The following is a 19,098-nucleotide window of genomic DNA, read 5'->3' as shown; positions in this document are numbered from 1 at the left end:
TTTTATGAATTGGAGACAACACAGTCTGAAGACATGAGTAGAGGTGCCCACTAAGACCTCAGCTAGGAAGGTGGTGATGCAGAGCTCAGAGACACGTCAGATAGAAGAAAACATCCATGGTGTGAATGCATCTACTGCTGCAGAGCTGCGTCTAAGAGAAGCAGGTTGCAGAAGAGCAGGTCTGTTGGGATATCATTCCCATATGTTAAAAGTACGTCCTGCCAAAGAACAATTGCTGATGGAATTGCTAATTTTGTAGACAAATGTCCCTAATTTGAGAAATTATTTTTATTCTGTGACATAGTGTAGTGTAAACGTTATGAAAAATAAACTGATTATTTTCATTGATGTCAAAATGTGGCTCAATGTTATAAAGGAAGAAATGGGATACCTTGGGATCAACTTTGGGAATGCAATGATTCCTTGTCCCTGGGAAGTTTACAAACCAAAGCTGAATGGTGGCCACATAGGTGTTCTGCAGAAGGACTTCATGTCTAGGTGAGAAGATGGACTAGATGCCTTTACATATGGTATTTTTTATTAACATTTAAAAAGAGAGTCAAAATTCTGTTGTTTAAGATAGACAGTTTGTATATTATGGGGTAAAACTGAGGAGTAATGTAGAGGAAGGAGCATATGCTGTGAGCCATACAGACCCGGTGTGAGTCCTGGACCTCCACTTACTAACAAAGTGACCTTGGGCGATTTGCTCAGCCTCTCTGAGCATCCGTTTCATCATCTGAACAATGGTGATAATAATGCCTACTTTTCAGGATTATTAGGATAACATGAAAGGATTTATATGGGGTAGCTGACACATAAGCATTTAGAACATTAGCTTGTATAATCTCAATGACAAAGAAATGATTCGAACATAGGTCTGGGAGTTAAGGTACTTTTAACATCTTTCTGAAGACTACATTTTTATTATAATAACTCATGGTGTTATTGGTTTATATGACTCCATGGCATAAAAGGAAAAGAAGAAAACCCTCACACTTCAGCACAGTAATACATGTCACATTAGCACAGGCTTCATCTCAGCTCCCCATGGGTTTTGGTGAGATTTTCAGCTGTGCTCTCCTCCTCATTTTATTTTTTATTTTGTTGTTGTCTTTTTTAAAAAGAAAAGACTGGTTGTGTTGATCATCTGTTATTACTTCCAAACAAGAGCACGCTTCCATTTACTGAAATTAGATCCCCGTTCACTGCACTGGCACACTCTGGGCTGTCTTCCCCAGAGTGTTCGGGGCCTGTTAGGTGGTGCACAGTTGGAAATTGGTGGCATCGAGCCACTGCCAAGGCTGGCAGACCTTTAAGATGGCATCTGGTGACCTTTTTGCTAAGTATCCTGGGTCTCCATCTGAGAGTTGATGTTCCAGGCAGGGGTGGAATCCAAATCAAGTGTGAGGTCTGGGGAGCTGGAGTTAAGTGGAGGTGGGGCCAGTGGGGGAGCGCTACTTTGCTCTGGGCCTAGTATGCTACTAGATGCCCTCACAATGTTCCTTTCCGACCCTGAGACTCTGTGCTCTCGTGAAGGGTTGTACTGAAGGGCTGGTCTGCAGGAAGAGCCCAGTGCGAGAGAGGGAACACTGGACAGTTTTGTCCTCGTCTATTCGTCAGCCAGCAACACAGGAGCCTTCCTAATCCGGTGGCTCCTGGATGACACTAGACTCGTCACAGCGCCCCTGCGAGCAGCGGCCGAGGGCAGGCGCATGTGCCGGGAAGCTTGCTGTGTCTTGCTTCCAACGTGATGTTGATGGCATTTTTTTCCTTCTTTGGAAATGACAGCTTTCTGTTTTCAGTACTGCAGGTAGATAGCACACAGGATGGAGGAAAGAACCACGAGCCTGTGGACAGCATAACCGCCTACCTGTGTAGATGAATTGTCTGTGCTGGTAACAGACACACACCATTTCTCAGGTGGGCAGTCATTTCCATGATAATTTTAAAGTGCTATGTACGTCTTTTTAAAAAAGCAGCTTTTACTTTGAACAGATTTAACAGGTTCTTTTTGGTTTTATATCTACTGTGGCTGTTTTAGCGGACGGGCAGATACAGTTCATATTTCTTGGGTGATTCTGCCCTGAGACTGCCCACAAAAGTGTCTTGAAGGTGCTGAAAGCAAGGAGGGTGCGTCTCCTTGCCTTCATCCAGAGGAGTTGACTCTCTGTCCATTTTCCCTTCAAATCCCACACCTCCTGCTTGGGTTGACTGCTCCTTGACTTTCCATTCCTCTCACAATCCCAGCTTCCACGGATCCTTTCCTGACTCCTGGCACAAGGAACACAGGTGCAAGCAGGTAGACTTGGGTTTAAATTCTGGCTCCACAACTGAAAAGCTGTGTAGAATTGGACAAAACACATGCACTCTCTGAGCCTTAATTCTTTCATCCTAAAATAAGAATAATTTGAGCATCTCCCTATAGGGTTAATCTGAATATTAAATAAACCACTGTATGTAAATGGCTATAATGTGACTGTCATGTAGTTAAAAGCTCGGTAGTACCATTATTTTTGCAACCATTGCAGACTATAGTTATTTCTCTTTCTTATGAACTTCAAATAGCTCTATTCTTTTCAATATTCATTTGACGTTTATTTATATGCTAATTAGGTATGTTTCATATAATTTATGTAAATTTTACACCAATTTCTATGAAAACTTTATAGAAATCTATCTATCTATATACACACATAAAAGTGCACGTCTTAAGTATACTCTCTCTGAGTTTTCACAAACATGATATACCCATGCAAAAAACACCAAGATCAAAAAACAAAATAGTACGGACATCCCCGAAGCCCCTTGGCATTCCCTTCTGGGCCTCCCCTAGAAGGTAACCACTATCCAAAAGCTAGCTGTCTGACTTCTAGAAGCAAGTATGTACCAGTTTTTAACTTTATTATTTATGTTACTTTTGGACAGCCAAATGGAATGAAATTTCTTGAGGTCAAGGAGCCTGTGTTGTATGTCTTCTCTCATTGCAGGAACTACTTGTTAAATAGACATTCTTCTTCTAATATTCCCATCTTGCTCTATTGTCATTTGGCTGCACCTGTCTGGCAAAGCCCCAACCCTGGATGAGCCCCACTGCCTGCTTCTCTGCATCTCCACAAGGGCCACTGGGCAATCGTAGAGGAGAGCAGGCACCCTCTCAGACTGATGCCACAAAATCGTGGTCTCCAGCCTTCACTGGCCAGTCAGTTACGCTCAGCCAGCCTTCCTTCTTTCTCTGGTTAGCTCTCTTCCACTCTTCGTGGCAGCTATTTCAAACCATCTGCCCTTAATTCAGACTTTCTTCCCCATCACTTGCCCCTTGAGAACCAACAGGTAACCGTACCCTGTAACATCAGAGAAAATCCAAGCTGTCAGCGAGTTGATCAATATCCTGTCACCAAATGTACAGATAAATTTGCCTACATCCTCACCCGTCTCCCTGCTACACTACCCTGAGGCTTCGTCTCTGCCTCTGCCCTCTCAACGGCATCCTGTCTCACTTCGTCCGGGTTCGTCTCGTGTTGTCAGCGACACCCTCTCCTCTTCTCTGGTTCAGTAGTTCCTCTCCGTTGGCATTTAAGTGTGTTAAAGCTCAGACTCTCTTTCCACGTGATGACAGCACAGCCCACCTCTCACTCCAGCCACCACCCCATCTCTCTCACCTCTTGTAGCCAAACTTCTTCACAAAGGTCTTCATACTTGCCTTCATCTTCTTGCCCCCTCTCTTTCCTCAACCCCCTTCAGTCTGGCATCCGCCTCTATTACCTTACTGAAGCTCCCCTCGTCCAGATTCCTGATGACATCCTCATGGCTTAACTCAGCGGGTGCTTTTAAGAGCTTACCTTTCTCAGGAGGACCTAATGCCATTGACTACGCCCTCTCTCTGGAAATATCCTCTTCACTTTGCTGCCAAAACCCCACAATCCTGATTTCCCTTCTGCCTTACTGAGAATTTCTTCCAAATATCTTTTCAGGGCTCTTCTTTCCTCTGTAAACGTAGGCGTTCCTCAGAGTTCTTTCCTAGGCCTTCCTTCCTTCTCATGCTACCACAACCAAGAGGCTTACTGTAAAAAGTATATATACATTCAAATCTTAGCCTATGATTTGGCCTTCTTCAAATCAATAATTATTAGAGCAATTGATTTATTCTCAGATAATATGACGTGCTTTAAAATTAATCCTTTCTACTGTATCAATAGTAACAGCTAGAATTTATAGAATGCCTTCCAGGCACCAAGCATAGTTATTTTGAATTTTTTTCCCTAATTATAAAATAATATTTTCTCATATAAATATTTTTGAATAACAGTTTTACAAAATATAACATGATATAATATAATATAGTATCCTGAGTTCTACTCCCCAGAGGTGCTTACTGTTCATTTCTGTATGTTTCCTTCTAGATACACCGTGACTCTCACATGCAAACACATATATTACATGCATGCGATTATGTTCTCACTTATTTGCATAACTGGAAATTTTCTTGTGTCATTAAAATTATTCCTAACTATTTTAATGGCTCTATACATTCTATCTTATGAACATAAAATGAAATATTCAACATATCCACTTATTATTAAATATTTAGAGTTTTTAATTTTTCATTTTCTGCACTTTTCCCCATAATAGACATTCTTAAAAATTGATTTGCTAGCTTAAAGTGTTTCAACTTCCTGACTCAATATGTTTCGTCAGGCCACCCACGATATTAATTATATCCTTTTATGTGGCCATTAGCATTTGTTTCCTATTTTCAATAAAGTTTTCCACATTTAAAATGGTACCTTGTAATTGTTTTGACTTGTAAGTCTTCACTTATTAAATAAGGTTGAATAATTTTTAAAGTTTTGTTTATTGTTTGCATTTCTTTGAATCATTCCCACAGTTTTTTCTCATTTTCTTTTCCCTGTTTAATATTAAACTTAAATGAGGGACTACTGAGAGGACAGAAAGCCTGCAGGGGGCAGTTGAGGAGACGAGGGCAGAGCTGGAGCTGGCCGACCGTGTTGACTTTCTCCCTTTTCTGGTTGCAAACACTGGAGTAGCTGTTAGACTTGTAAGTAAGGCGTGCGATAAGCTTCTGGGTCGACTTCTGACTCTGCTGTTGCTTACACTGAAGGTTTGGAGCAGACAAATAGATGACCTATATGAGGATGAGGAAGAGGGTTGGGATGATAAAGCCTGAGAAGATGATAACATGGTCTCTCTACAGTAAACGACCGGTAGGTAAATAATCAATGTTTGTGTCTCCATCCATCACGCAGAGTTACTGCTGTGCACACTGCCAGACAAATACCTTCTGTTTCTTAGGCCAGCATATTGCATGCAGAGTCGGCACTGGGAGTAACAACGTGTGAAACTCTGTCTTCACAGCGAGGAGTATGAGAACTTGAAGGCAGCAACTCAAACAGCGCTCCAGAAGTCCGTGACTCATGATGCAGGGCAGGTGAGCAGAGACCCCTCAGCTTCTACTAATCCCACTGATCATCAGGCCGATCACAACCCAGCTGATGTGGAAGAGAGCAAGCACTCGGAGAAGAACCAGAAACCATAGAACAACCAGAAACTCTTGACAGGAGCACTCAGTGGCAGATTTCTGGATGGCAAAGTGAGTGACAAATACCTGAATTTTTCTTGGGAATTGACTAGGAAAATTCAGTTAGGTTGGAAACACAGATTCACACCAACACACACTCGTGCTGTTGGTAATTAATGTATTATGCATAAGATAGAATTAGAATCAATTATTTTTCAATCTGAAAATAAACTTTGAGGTCTCTTGTATGTTGCGTCTTTGCTGACCACCGATTGAGTTGGTCGACCTGCTCTGTCTGTGGCTCACTTAGTCACAGTCACACAGTGATGTGTTGCCGTACGTGCAAACATGGGGTATGTGGGACGTGGAGGGTCTGTCTGCTTTAACATTACAGGAGGAGATCATTTATTTTCAAAGTACAATGCTGCCATATCTAGATATCAAAAAATTATCAGGCCGAAATTACCTTGACAGAAATATGTATCACTGCGCTCTGTCAAGAAACGACCAAACAACCCACAACAAGCTAACTTGATTATGATGAATCTAAATGATTAGTAATTTTTAATTAAAAAGCAAGAATAGCAGCAATTGAAAACTGGATCCAAATCAAGACAAAACTAATGATTCTTTGATAACAAAGTGCCATTTCCAGAATTTGCTGAAATTGCAGTTAAACAGATACATAGCATAGGAATTTTGCAGCGCTGCCAAGCATTAAGTGACAGACAGATATTTTAGAGGAATACTGAATTAGATTCTGCAGTAAACACCAGCATAATTATTTTTAGTTTACAATTTTAGTAGCCATTTCAAAATCACTCAGATACTACCTAGTCTTTACTTCTATGAGAAAATAAAAGCCTATGGATTGTGGTCTTTGCTTGTAAGAACTCTGCAAAGATCCTAATTTGGGTGGTTAACAGACTTCAGGCCATTCTGCAGGTTTCATTTGAACACAAGGGTCCAGAATAAAAGTGACTTCCCCAAGTGTCTGTGGCACAGCCTTTCCTGATCCCCAGTTAATGTGTGTTCTTTCAGCTTTTCCGTAACGAGAGCTTGAATTTAGGGCCTGGTTGGAACAGGACTTAGTGCATCTGCAAGCATGAAATAATCTATTATGAACTCCTAAAGACTTCTGAGTTTTGACCCAATTTTGACTCTGGCATTAACTTATTTTTTGTTGTTACTCCCCAAGGATGATCTTGGTAATAACATCTTGGTAATAACAATAGGTGTAAAACGCTTTATTATTCACTGATGGCTTCCGGGTAAATGTTGTCATTCGCTCCTTTGGACTAACCCTGTGAGGTAGGCGCCAGCATTATTTCTATCACTATGGAGTAGACAATAAAACTGAGGCTCAGAAAAGTTAAAGTGACTCATAGGTGTGCAAGACAAGGTGTTTACCCAGGTTTTCTTCTTAAAATTTGTGTTGATCTTTTTAATTGTAAAATCTTACATATTCATGTAAAAATTTTGGGAAATGGAAGAGACTATAAATACAAAGAAAATAAAACTCAACCAAGGAAAAATAGTGGTATATTTTTTTCTCTTCTTTCCTCCATGCATAGATATAGAATGAGAGTCATTATGTATATTCTCTTTGTTATCCTACTCAATTCACTTCACATCAAGAATTCTCCCAGGGCTTCAGAAAGTTCGTCCTAAGCTCATCTTTAATGGCTGTGAGTCACACTCAGAACTGACACGTGATGGCATTACTATGTGCCAGGCACTACTCTAAGTTCTGTACACATGTTAGCTAACTGATTCCTCCCAAGCACCCAGCGAAGTAGGAACTGTTACTATCTTCAGTTCATAGAGGGAAGAATAAAAAGCAAAGACATTAAGTCCTTGCCTAGGTCATAAAGCTGAGAAGTGGCAGAACCACAATTGAAGCCCAGGTTCTAGGTCCTTAGTCACCAAACTATATTCTTTCCTTATACGGATATAACATGACTCATTTAACTAATCCCTTATTGATGGCATTTAAGTCTTTTCTAGTTTTTCTCCTATAAACGGAAATTTGTTCCTTGACATTCCCCTGACCACATCAAGCTGCCCGTTCCTGGCGTAGATTCTCCATCAGCTGATGTAGTGGGCAGAATGTTCACTGGTAAGCTGTTCTTGGACCTCCATGAGCTGAATTCTTTGCTAGCTCTGTGGTGCCAGAGGGAGATGACTTGTGCCTCCCTCCCAGAACTCAATGAGCTTTCTTGTGGGAAGCTCAGCAGGGCTGACACCCAGCCACCAACACAGCAGGGCCTCGTGGAAGGTGTGGGGCCTGACTAATTGGTTCTGTCTGCCGAATGTATGGTGCTGGCCTGCCAGATGGCAGCTACGGTTGCCTGGTACCGAGACTCTCATTACCGCCTTGACTAAGCGGTAAATGGAATCCTGCCGCAGCAAGAGCGGCAACCCGAACTCCTTCGAGATTCTCACCCCTCACACATGGACGGAAATAAGCTTTCCTGGTGGGACCTAACAGGCAATTTGGACCAGCTGATCTTGCTGCAAAAGAGAAGCTGCTGATGAAGACTGAGGAGGGGAGAGTGGGAGGCGCTTTGCTAAACTACAGATCAGGTTGGAAGAGTATTGTTGCAGGAGGTAGGTAAAGCTGAAAATGTCGAGAGAACCCATCGTTTCATGTATGTGAGAACAATAAATTACCTTAGAAATCAACAAATACAAACCTTCATTTCACGCATGAAGACTGAGAGGCCCAGAAAGCTTACATGACAGTCCAGAGCCTCACAGGTGCCGCCTGCCTAGAGTCCCTTGTCTCCAAATTCTGCTCCTTGCATGTCTTTGAAAAATATGTCTGTTGTTTATGTTGTTCCTCAGAAGCATCAGCTCTGTCTTCTCTCAGAAAATGGAGAAGAATGTGCGACTAGCAACAAACTCAGCAGCACAGTTTCAAAAACAAAATTACAGTGTGCTTTTTACATCTGGCAGCATGAAAATGAAAGTGTCAGTGCCTTAATTCTAATAACCACCACAGTTGATTGGTAGTATGCTCTTTTCAAAGCCCTTTTGTGTGTTTTATCTTGCTTGCTCTCCACGACCCCCCATGAGGTAGGTAGGGCACGTGATGCTACCCTCATTTATAGATGAAGGCAGATGTCAAGGACATTTTGACTGGGCTGTGCATTGGCAGCTCAGATCCAACCTATTGGAGGCAGAATCTTTGCTCCTGCTCCTCCTCCTGTGCTCTGTGCCTCGCAGAACGGTCCCACAACTCTCCCAGCTGTGCCACCGTGCTTTCCTCCTCTCTCTCCCCAACTGTGATATACAACTCACCACTGAGACCTTTGAATTCTACCTCTTCTATGTCCTTCAAAAATGACCTCTTACTTCTGTTTGCTCTGCCGTAATATTATTCAGACCACCATTATACCTCAGCAGGGAGATTTTAATTATCTTCGAGCTGGCTTTCCTTTTCTCTGCTTCCCTCTCTGTATTGGTCAGCTATTGTAATGATACTGCTGTGTGACAAATCACCCCAGCACTGAGTGGTTGGTATCAGTAATCATTTATATTCACATCTGCAAGTGTGAGCCAAGACAGCATTTACTCATTTCACTTGGACTTCCCTAGGCTTGGCTCAAGACTGTAGATTTGACTCTGGCACCTGCATTGTGTTCAGTAAATTCCAAACGCTGATTCTAACTTTAAGCCTGGAGCGTCCAGTTACACCAAAAGCAACGAAGATACCAAGACCTCCCAAGTCTTGTCAAAGAAAGACTCAGGATATCATTTAAAATAGCTCCTATGAAAACAATAAGTTTAAGGCTCCCACTAGTAAAAAGTGAGACATTTTAAGTATGAATAAAAAAAATAATTGTAATACATTTACATGCATTAAATATATTTAAATTCATACATTTATAGTGATTCTTTAAAAAACAAACTCTTTGGTCACTGCTGTGGAAGGTTAGGGAACAAACTATTTTTAAACTGGTGAGTAAAGGAAGGCAGCATTCATTCAGTCTGCCTTTCTCCACAAGCTGTATCTTAGATAACATGGGAGTCAGTTTCTCTTTAGAGAAGTATTCCTGTTAATAAATAAGAAGTAATGATAGGATAAGAATATCATCGTTTTCCAGACCCCAAAGAAAGAGCAATGGGCTAAAGCAATGAATATCAGTGCCTGTGAGTGTCATAAAAAGAAAGACAGCCCAGCAGTGGTTGTTTCCATGGAAAAGGCCACCACGGATGAAAAAATCCTCTTGAAATCGATTGAAGTTGAACGTGATCAAAATTCTAGATCTAACCATTGTTTTACAGGAAATATATGTCAGGTTTGTTAAACCTGCAAGGGATGCAAGCAACAACATCCAGACTTTGGAAAACTATAGGACACACAACAGTTTCATCAACAAATAAATTGTGAGGGAAAAAACTGCAAAAAGAAAGGGTGTGGGAAGAACTAGAAGTGTTAAAAGGTGTAAGAAAGATCAACTAATTGCAATATATGGATCTTATTTGGTTCCTTTGTGAATAAATAAATTATAAAAATAATATTTATTAGATAATTGGGGGATTTTGAACACTGCCTGGATATTTGATGATATTAAGGAATTAATGTTAAGAATAAAGAACTTTTGAAGTGTGATAGTGTTTTTGTGGTTACGTTTAAAAAGAGTCCTTGTCCTTGGGGCAGTGGTTCTGAAACTTTAGTGGACATCAGAAGTACTGGACGGGTTAGTAAAACACAGACTCTTGGGCCCCGACCCCAGAGATTCTCATTCAGTATGTCTGGGTGGGTCTGAAAAATTCACATTTCTAACAAGTTTCCAGGTGATATGAGGGTTTTGGCCCAAGCACCACACTTTGAAAACTACTGCTTTACAGATAAATGCTGAACAAATGTGGATGAAATGGTACACTGTCTGGGGCTCACTTCATTTCCAGTGGTGGGTCATGTGGGTGTAAATAAAGTAAGAACGTCAGCTGGTCCTGCAGCTCAGTGATGCGTATATGGAGTTTCATTCTACTATTCTTGCTACATGTGCCTACATTTGAAGTTTTCTGTAACTAAAAGTTAAATTTCAAATAAAATATAAACTTTTACAAATATAAATATAATAGTCGTTATTAATTCTAATATTTATTGTATTAGTTTATTTAAAGCATATATCGAAATAACATTTTATGTATATACATTTGGAAATATTACTTTTTTTCAATTCTACATTTCTTAAAAAGTCCTATTAAACTTTTCACATGCATCTTTCTCATGGTTGTATTCCCTATCACTAGTGTCAGTTTTTGAGCTATTTAACAACTTTCTAGAACACATCAAGACCTTGGTCTAAGTTGTTTATGAAGCAGAACTTTTCAAATCTGCATTTGATGCCGTCTCTGCAAATTTTCTCTCAAGTCACAGCTATGCATTACACAGCATCAAGCCAGTTTACTGTGTTCACTTGTCTTGGAGGAGAGTGTTCACGATGTCCACTATATAGTTACCTTAAAATAGTTTTTTTAAGCCAGGTTTAAAAAAGACTTGCTTACACTTCCAACACTTGTAAGTTGCAACACCCCAGGAAAAGTTACTAAATTTGTGTTAAATTTCTGTGCTTTATTTGTACCAGTTCTTTTAGGTAAAGATCACAAAACTAGTGTTGCTTGCAGTTGTTTCTGGTTCTGTGTCATCCCCAAGCAGTCCGTTGTGATCATAATAAAGCAAATGAGAGAAGCCTGTGGTGTCAGAGACTTTGTAGGCCCTCTGGCGACTCCTGAAGTCAGAAACATGGGATTCTTGATGAAAATGCCCCATTTATCTTCTTTGACACTTCGGGGACACTTTTTCTTGTGAAGAACAGCAGCCCAGGATGATTTATAGCGGTGAAGGGAGAGACCTGGAGCCCTCTGAGTCCTTGGCCTGAACAAGACGCCGTCTGCGCTCAGATGCTGCTTCTCTGTTTGTTCTTGGTGCCGCGAGTCAGAGGACAAGACTGTCCCGGGCAGGTGAAGTCCACACGCAACTGGAGGGAGACACACAAAAAATAACAAACAATGCATAAGATAGTTTTAGAATTTACAAACTATTTGAAATGCATACACTCATTCTTCACAGCATTTCTGGGAGCACAATGTATTTTCCTCTTTCCATGGGTAAGGCCATAAAATGTAGTCTGTGATGCCTGGGACAAAAGATCTCTGCAGACAGCAATCACACCTGCCGTGTTCACCTGTGCCTATCATGCTGAAGATAAAGGCACGCAATGAATTTTGGTGTTAAAATGGGAGTAAAGGGGGCTAACGCACAGCTCAGCTCGTGGGGTGATGAAGTATTGACCAATGCTTCTCTAGATGCTGTAGCAGAGAAGTGCATCAACTCTCAGAGGCAGAGAAATATTTACAAGTGACTGAAAATGGAAATAGTTTATATTTCAAGTAATTTCCAAAGAAACATATTGTTTTGAGAACAATATGTCTCAAATACCTAACCAAACATTTTACAGAGAGAAACTGCTCTGTGAGCTGAACGTGGACTCTCTCATCCTAGGATAGAGGTAAAAAGTAGAGTTCAAGTCTTATCCACACCATTTGCTAGGGAGCAAATTTCGGGCAAGTCTGATCTAGTCAGCTCCACTGAAAACATTTCCCTGCTCTCCATCATCCTCAGAATAAAGCACAGACGCTAACAAGACATGAGGCTCGGGGCCAGCTCTGTGGGCGAGTAGTTAAGTTCGCGCGCTCCACTGTGGCAGCCCAGGGTTCAGATCCTGGGCGTGGACATGGCACCACTCGTCAGGCCACGGTGAGGCGGTGTCCTACATCCCACAACTAGAAGGACCTGCAACTAAGATATACAACTATGTATCGGGGGGTGGGGGGCGGTTTGGGGAAAAAAAAAATAAGATTGGCAACAGTTGTTAGCCTAGGTGCCAATCTTTAAAAAAAAAAAAAGACATGAGGCTCTCTGCCGCCTGTGCCCTGCCTCCCCCTCCTGTCTTCCCTTGGCCTGTTCCAAACCTTACACTGTGCTCTGGAACAGCCCCCCTCTCTGCACACGTGCATTCCTTCGAGTTTGTCTGCATCTGTACTCTTCCTTCTTCTCTTCTCCTCCTCCCTCTCCACTCTTCAGCCAGCTGAAACCGAAATCTATGTCGTCTTCCAAGCCTAGACTTAAATGTCATCGCCTCAGACCTGCACCACCGAGTCCGGGTCAGGTGGACCTGTAGGCTGCTCCGACAGTGGCCCTTGCCACCCTGTCTTGTACAGTTGCAGTTGCTTGCTGTGCCTCTCACGGTCTGCAAGGTCTGTGAGAGCAGGGGTCAAATCTGTTCTGTTCACTATAGGGCCTATCACAGCGTCTGGCCCAGACTAGGCAAGGCATAAATATTTCTTAAATGAAGAACAAAGTTACTTAACTTCTGCAAGACTCAGCTTTCCAAATACAAAACCATGCTAGTAGAACCTCCGTTACAGGGCTGTTTAAGGATTAAACTGAATGACCTATGTGGTGCCTTGACAGAGATGTGCCCAACAACTGTCTTGTCATTTCTATGCCTGTTCTAGAATTCTCTGCCACTCTTGCTCACTCTGCCCACTCTAAAGACCCTCATGATTTTTCTTAAAATGCTTCCTGACCATAAAGCATCTGTAGGTTCCTCTCCACACGAATAGGTTATGCAACGATTATCCTCTGAGTACGGACAGTCAGTTTTCAGTGAGTCCTTGTGACAATGTCTCCTGTCAATGACCTGATATTAAAAAGAACCATGTAGGGGCTAGCCTGGTGGTGCAGCGATTAAGTTCACACATTCCACTTCGGTGGCCTGGGGTTCACCGGTTCGGATCCTGGGTACAGACATGGTACTGCTTGGCAAGCCATGCTGTGGCAGGCGTCCTACATATAAAGTAGAGGAAGATGGGCATGGATGTTAACTCAGGGCCAGCCTTCCTCAGCAAAAAGAGGAGGATTAGCAGCAGATGTTACCTCAGGGGGCTAATCTTCCTCAAAAAAACAAAGTGTCTCAGTTTATTTCAATAAGGTGTGGTAAGGTGATAGAGACAAATGGCTTTAAAAGCAGAGTTTAGGGGCCAGCCCAGTGGCATAGTGGTTAAGTTTGCATGCTCCACTTTGGCATCTGGGGTTCACAGGTTTGGACTTCATTAAGCCAGGCTGTGGCAGCGTCCCATATACAAAGTATAAGAGGATTGGCGCAGATGTTAGCTCAGCAACAATCTTCCTCGCCAAAAAAAAGAAAGAAAGCAGAGTTTATTACTTAAGTTTCCCAGGAAAAGGGGGAATGCCACACCACACTGGGCTACCCGGGGAAGCACCAAGATCAGTCAGGAGGCAGGAAGAGTGAGGGGAAAGCACAGGGCACAGACTTTACGGGAGTTTCCACGGGAAAGGCAGGGCAGGGCAGGGTACACAGCTTAGCACTTGCTAATTTGAAAGTCCCAGCGGGCTTTGGGCACGGGCTATCCTGAGTTGTCTGGCATCTGGACCTGGGTTGATTAGGGGGAGTATTGGCTTGGAGTGAGAGTCAAGCGAGGGAGGTGGCTTAGGGTGTGGACCTGGATCTCATGGTTTGCATATGACAGGTGAGCCAGCAGGCAAGCTGTGTTCCATCTCCTCCAGTCAGCAAGACCCACCAGGATGTCAAACCATCATAAAATACAGAAAATATGAAAACATGATTACTACACCATAATCCATGGCAAAAGGGAATGGGATTTTATCATTGATGCTTGCTCCATCATTTATTCTATTGTAACCTTGACAAATAAAAATGGCAAGTAATAGGATATATTGGAATATATGAGGAAGCCATCTGGTATAAACCTAATTCGGCCTGACCTTGTCTTTCCAAAAGGGCCTGACCGAGGCCATTGAGCATGCATTGTATATCTGCTTTAGAGATTCCCTCTGGCAAGAGCAAAAGGCCTTTGAGATAAAGGTGCAACTTCTCTCCCCCTCCCAATGTTGGCATTTCCTTAAAGATTAAGCATCTTTCTTTAGGCTGGGAACCAATTGCAGCGCTCATCTGTGACCTCCCCCCAGCCCGAGGCAACACACCTGCCACCCTGCAGCGTTCACTAAGACAGCAGACCTATCTGCCGTTTCCACCAATCGCTGTGCTGACAGAGCAGCCTCGTGACTATTGTAAAAGGGACATTTCAATCATATGTGAAACATACTCTTTGAGGGTATATAACCACCCTATGTACCCCCACTTCTTTGGAGTGCTCTGTTCCTTTGTGGAAAGACTCTCCCGGGTTATAATCCTAAGATTTAAGCTCAGAATAAACTCACCCAAATTTTCATTTATAGATTGGTTATGGATTATTTTTGTTGACACCTTTAATAGCGTTGCTCTTGGGATGTAATATTCTGGGCTTTTTAATCTCTTCTATTCCATTCTTTATTTATTTATTTTCCGTGAGGAAGATTGGCCCTGAGGTAACATTAGTGCCAATCCTCCTCTATTTTGTATATGGAATGCCACCACAGAGCGGCTTGATGAGCTGTGTGTATGTCCACGCCTGGGATCTGAACCTGCGAACCCCGGCTGCTGAGGTGGAGTGTACAAACTTAACCACTACTCCACCAGGTCCGCCCCTCTTGTGTTCCATTCTTGACAAAGCTCACAACTTCCTTAGCTGCCTTTCCTGAACCTGCTCATTAAACAGTCTGTGGATACCCTTATCTCTAAGAACCCCATATTTGCCTATAAACACCATACTGCTACCTATTTTTCCTTTGTCTGTCACAGATCCTTCTTTCTGGCACAAATGAAACAGTATCTAATTGTTAAGTATTTGTCGAACACATGTTAATTGCACAATGCTGGGACTGTGGTGGAGAGAAGCTTTCCTCTCTGGGGCTCAGTGACTCAACGACTCCATGGGCTGGAGTTCGTTAGGACCTGGGAATGTTTTTAAGAAATTGGTGGGCTCACTCATGTTCTCCCTGCTTTCCTCTTTCTCTTCCCCTCCCTGCTTCTGCCTCTCACTACCATTTGTCTTTGTTCTTTAAGATTCCCAACCAGGCAAGTGTCCACTGCAGCTCCGTGCTGACTGGAGACCAGTCCCTGTCCTGTATCCATGGCCTCCCCAGGAGAAACCTTCGAGACTGGGCCTTGGAACAGATGGCAAAGGGCAGCTCTGGCCAGCCTGAGGTGTGTATGGTAAGAGTTGTTTTCTATTGTGGACAAAGGGCTGTTATTTGTTGACTGTGTATTTTGATGTGGAGCAGATGATAAGACAGTCTGAGGATGGACTGACGGACATCAGACTCCACACGTCCAGGCAGCTTTCCGGGAAGCTTCCCTGGAAGCACAGAGGCAAACCTTGGACTCCCTTCTTCTTCCCTCCAGTCTCCTTTTCAAGAGTCCCTGAGCTCGGGCAGGGCCACCACACACCCGCTTAACTCAGGGTCTGGCCACCATCCTCGGTCTGCTCTGCCCAGCACTGAACTCCCAAACTCAGTAGATCTCTAAGATTTATTATTCTAAATTCTTATATAATTGAAAACATGATTTTGTAGAAGATACTGATAAGGAGGCTTCTATGCACTCTGAAATAATTGCTTCCTTTCTTCTCCTGAAGGAAAAGGTCCTGAAACATTATAATTTAATGAAGACACCCAGATTAAATACTTACCTTCAAGTGTTACCAACTTGTCCTGTTCATGGCTAGGCCTGAAAGTGGGTGCTCTCCTTCTAGCCCCACTGCTTCTGCTTCCTTGCTTTGGCTTCAGCAATCTTATTTTAGAGCCATGCTCGTTTATATATTTTTTTATTGTTGTGTCAGCATGTTGGCCAGAGGCCAAGTGGAGCAAGGAGAGACAACACTTTCCTTCTAGCCCTGGTCAGAAGAGAACTCCAGCCACGACCTCTGAGTTCTGGATTGTTAGACAAGCTTCAGAAAGATCTGAAGATCCTGGACCCTATCTCTTCAGGATTTCTTCTCCAGTCTCAGCTGAGCCACCTCTTCTTGAGGCATGAAGTCCCTCTCCAGTTACCCACCATCAAGATCCTCTGCCAGAGATTTTCCAGGAAGGGCTCTCCTGAAATGGTATGGACATCCTGCTCTTTCAAGTGTGGATTGCTTTTGTTTATTTTACTTGTAACCACCAGAGTAATAGAATTAAAAGATTAGTTTCTTTCTTGAAAATAACCTTTACTCTTGGCCCCTAAGAGAAAAGCCTTATTTATATTCTTATGTAGAAATTTCCAGTCAGAATAGACTAGAATAGAAAATAGATTTATGCCTTTTAGCCCTCTTTAATTTCTCTAAATGGTTTTCCTGTCCTAACTTCCATTGTCTGGTCTTAACACTTTTGGGATGGTTACAGATACAAGACTCCCACTGGAGTCCCTTTGTAGGCTGATGACTCGGTAGCCCCTGAGGAAAGAACTGAGAACTTGACTAAGATTTCCTATCTGTCACGACAGTCCCTGGGGAGTTAGAGGTGGGAGGTACCTTTGAACTATAACTCACCGCCACCATACGGATTAGGAAACAGGTCCAGAGAGGTCCAGGAACTTGCTCAGGGCACCGGAGAGTTAACAGCAGACCCAGGGCAGAGATACGTTTCCCCAGCGACAGGCCGGGATCTCGGAGCACTGCACTGGCCAAGCTCAACCTTGTGGGTGACTGTGAAGTGTGGTCCAAGTGTAGCCAAATTCAGGGAACTAGCAGAAAATATCCTCAGACAGGAAGAAGTGATAACAGTGGGCAAATCATTAGTGGTATGCAGCCACAGGAGACCAGGGCAAAGCCAACCCCAAAGGGTGGGCCCAGGGTTTAGTAATCCGACAGACGTGGTTGCCTGGTCCTATGCTAGGAGGGAGCAGGTGCTCAGATAACTGTTAGCTCTCTCTCCTGCCCATCTCTGACCTGCAGAAATAGAATTACTGGTGTGTTTATGAGAAGTAAATAGCAATACAATGTCAACTTATTAGTACAACCTCTGTGAATCTTCAGTCTGATCAGTCTGTGGCCTGAAACCTAGTTTCTATTAGGACCTTATTTAGTTTGCCTCCCCCACGGCTTCTCCTCCACTGCCCTGGAGTTTTTTGCCCACCAAGTCCCTAGGATGCCACCCAGCCCAGCAATGGAAATGAATGAACTTCCTTCAGTCCTTTCCCATATAAGAAAAAGGTCTTCAGATTTTTCACTTAGCATAATAAGGCCTTGTCCTCAAATAATCTGAATATATCTGCTGAATATAAGCATTTATTATATATGGTAAATATATAAGCAAAGTGTGAGAGAAAGAGAGAGAGCAGAGGCTCAGTCATGCTAGACTAACGGATACCCCCAGAGTCTCAGTGGCTTGAAACGATGGCAGTTTATTTTTCATTCATGTTTCATTTCCACAGTGAGTCAGCCGCAGGCTCTTTCCTGTGCTGTCTCAGCTCCAACCCAGGCCGACGAGGCAGCCTCTCTGGGACATTCTTGGGCGTGATGGCAGAGGGGCAAAAGGAGAGCTCTGGAAGTCTCGTGTCAGCTCTTTAATCCTCAGCCCAGAAGGAGCACATGTCTCTTCTGCTCACAACTCATGATTGTGACCAGAGCTGGTCCCACGGCCCTACCCAACCCCTAGGCAACCAGGAAGTATGATTGTACCACTTGTCCAAAAGGTAAAAGGAATTTTTGGTAAAAAGCACTCATAATTATGATACTATATGTTTAAAGCTGTTTTAAAAACTTTCACTAGTAACAACCTTCCAAATACATTTTATCTCAGCAGGCCTCTTTCCCTTACATGTGAATGAGGATGTTCTGTTTTGTGTTTAATTTTCAGGTGAATTATGGAAAACTCCTCTGGTTTTTAAAAGTTGCAGCTTCAGATGACCCACAGCAAAGCAAGAGAGTCGTGGACAGGAGCCCAAGGAGAACTCAGGGTGGTCGCCCTCACAGCCAAAGGTGCCACCTCCTTTTTGTGGCAGGTTGTCCCTGGACTTCTGGGGCCATCAGGGGTCTTGATGGCTGTTCCCGCAGAGAGCATCTGAGGCAGAACCGCTTTGCTCTGCGTCAGCGCCTTGCTTGTGCTTATAGCTCTCTCTCTCTCTCTCTCTCTCTCGTCCCAGGCAGCATGGAAAGCTATTTGCAGCAATTGCCCATGTTACCTAACGGCAAGCACGTGCCTTTTGTATGAGGTCACCTTGTGAAAATGGAAACCCTCACTACGTGTCCTGGTGTCGAGCTGATCCAGAAGTGTGATTCCAGAAGTACGTTCGGTCAGTGAACCCCTGGGTCACAGGCGCCATCAGGAAAGGTTTGAGGGACAGGAATCAGTGACCCTTCCGCTTAGTCTCAGGGACAGAAATGACTCAGATTCAAAATAGCCTGTGAGGTGTGTCATCAGAGGGGAGGCACGATAGACCTGACACTCTCTGTGTTCTCTGAGAAAAATGCTGATGTGTGGCAGTGAGGAGCAGAGCCTCCGTGCCAGAAGCCTGGGCTCAGCCCTTATCTCTGCCACTCAATGGATCTGTGAGCCTGGGCTAGTCACTCACCCCCTCTGTGCTTCCATTCTCCAACTGTAAAGTGGGAGCAATAATAGATTCATTTCACTTCCTACA

At 43.2% G+C, this 19,098-nt stretch overlaps 1 protein-coding gene across 1 annotated transcript in view; it reads left to right on the top strand.

The window, feature by feature from the left end:
- The window catches only part of C16H1orf87 (chromosome 16 C1orf87 homolog), a 74,059-nt gene that overhangs the window by 12,191 nt on the left and 42,770 nt on the right, over nucleotides 1-19,098 (top strand). Inside the window, 4 exon segments of the mRNA XM_044749144.2 lie at nucleotides 5,377-5,611; nucleotides 15,544-15,684; nucleotides 16,319-16,582; nucleotides 18,318-18,439. Coding sequence (XP_044605079.2) covers nucleotides 5,377-5,611; nucleotides 15,544-15,684; nucleotides 16,319-16,582; nucleotides 18,318-18,439 — 762 coding nt within the window.

This window comes from Equus asinus, chromosome 16, assembly GCF_041296235.1.
Source record: "Equus asinus isolate D_3611 breed Donkey chromosome 16, EquAss-T2T_v2, whole genome shotgun sequence".
NCBI lineage: Eukaryota > Metazoa > Chordata > Mammalia > Perissodactyla > Equidae > Equus > Equus asinus.
This window is presented reverse-complemented; position numbering and strand designations above follow the sequence as displayed.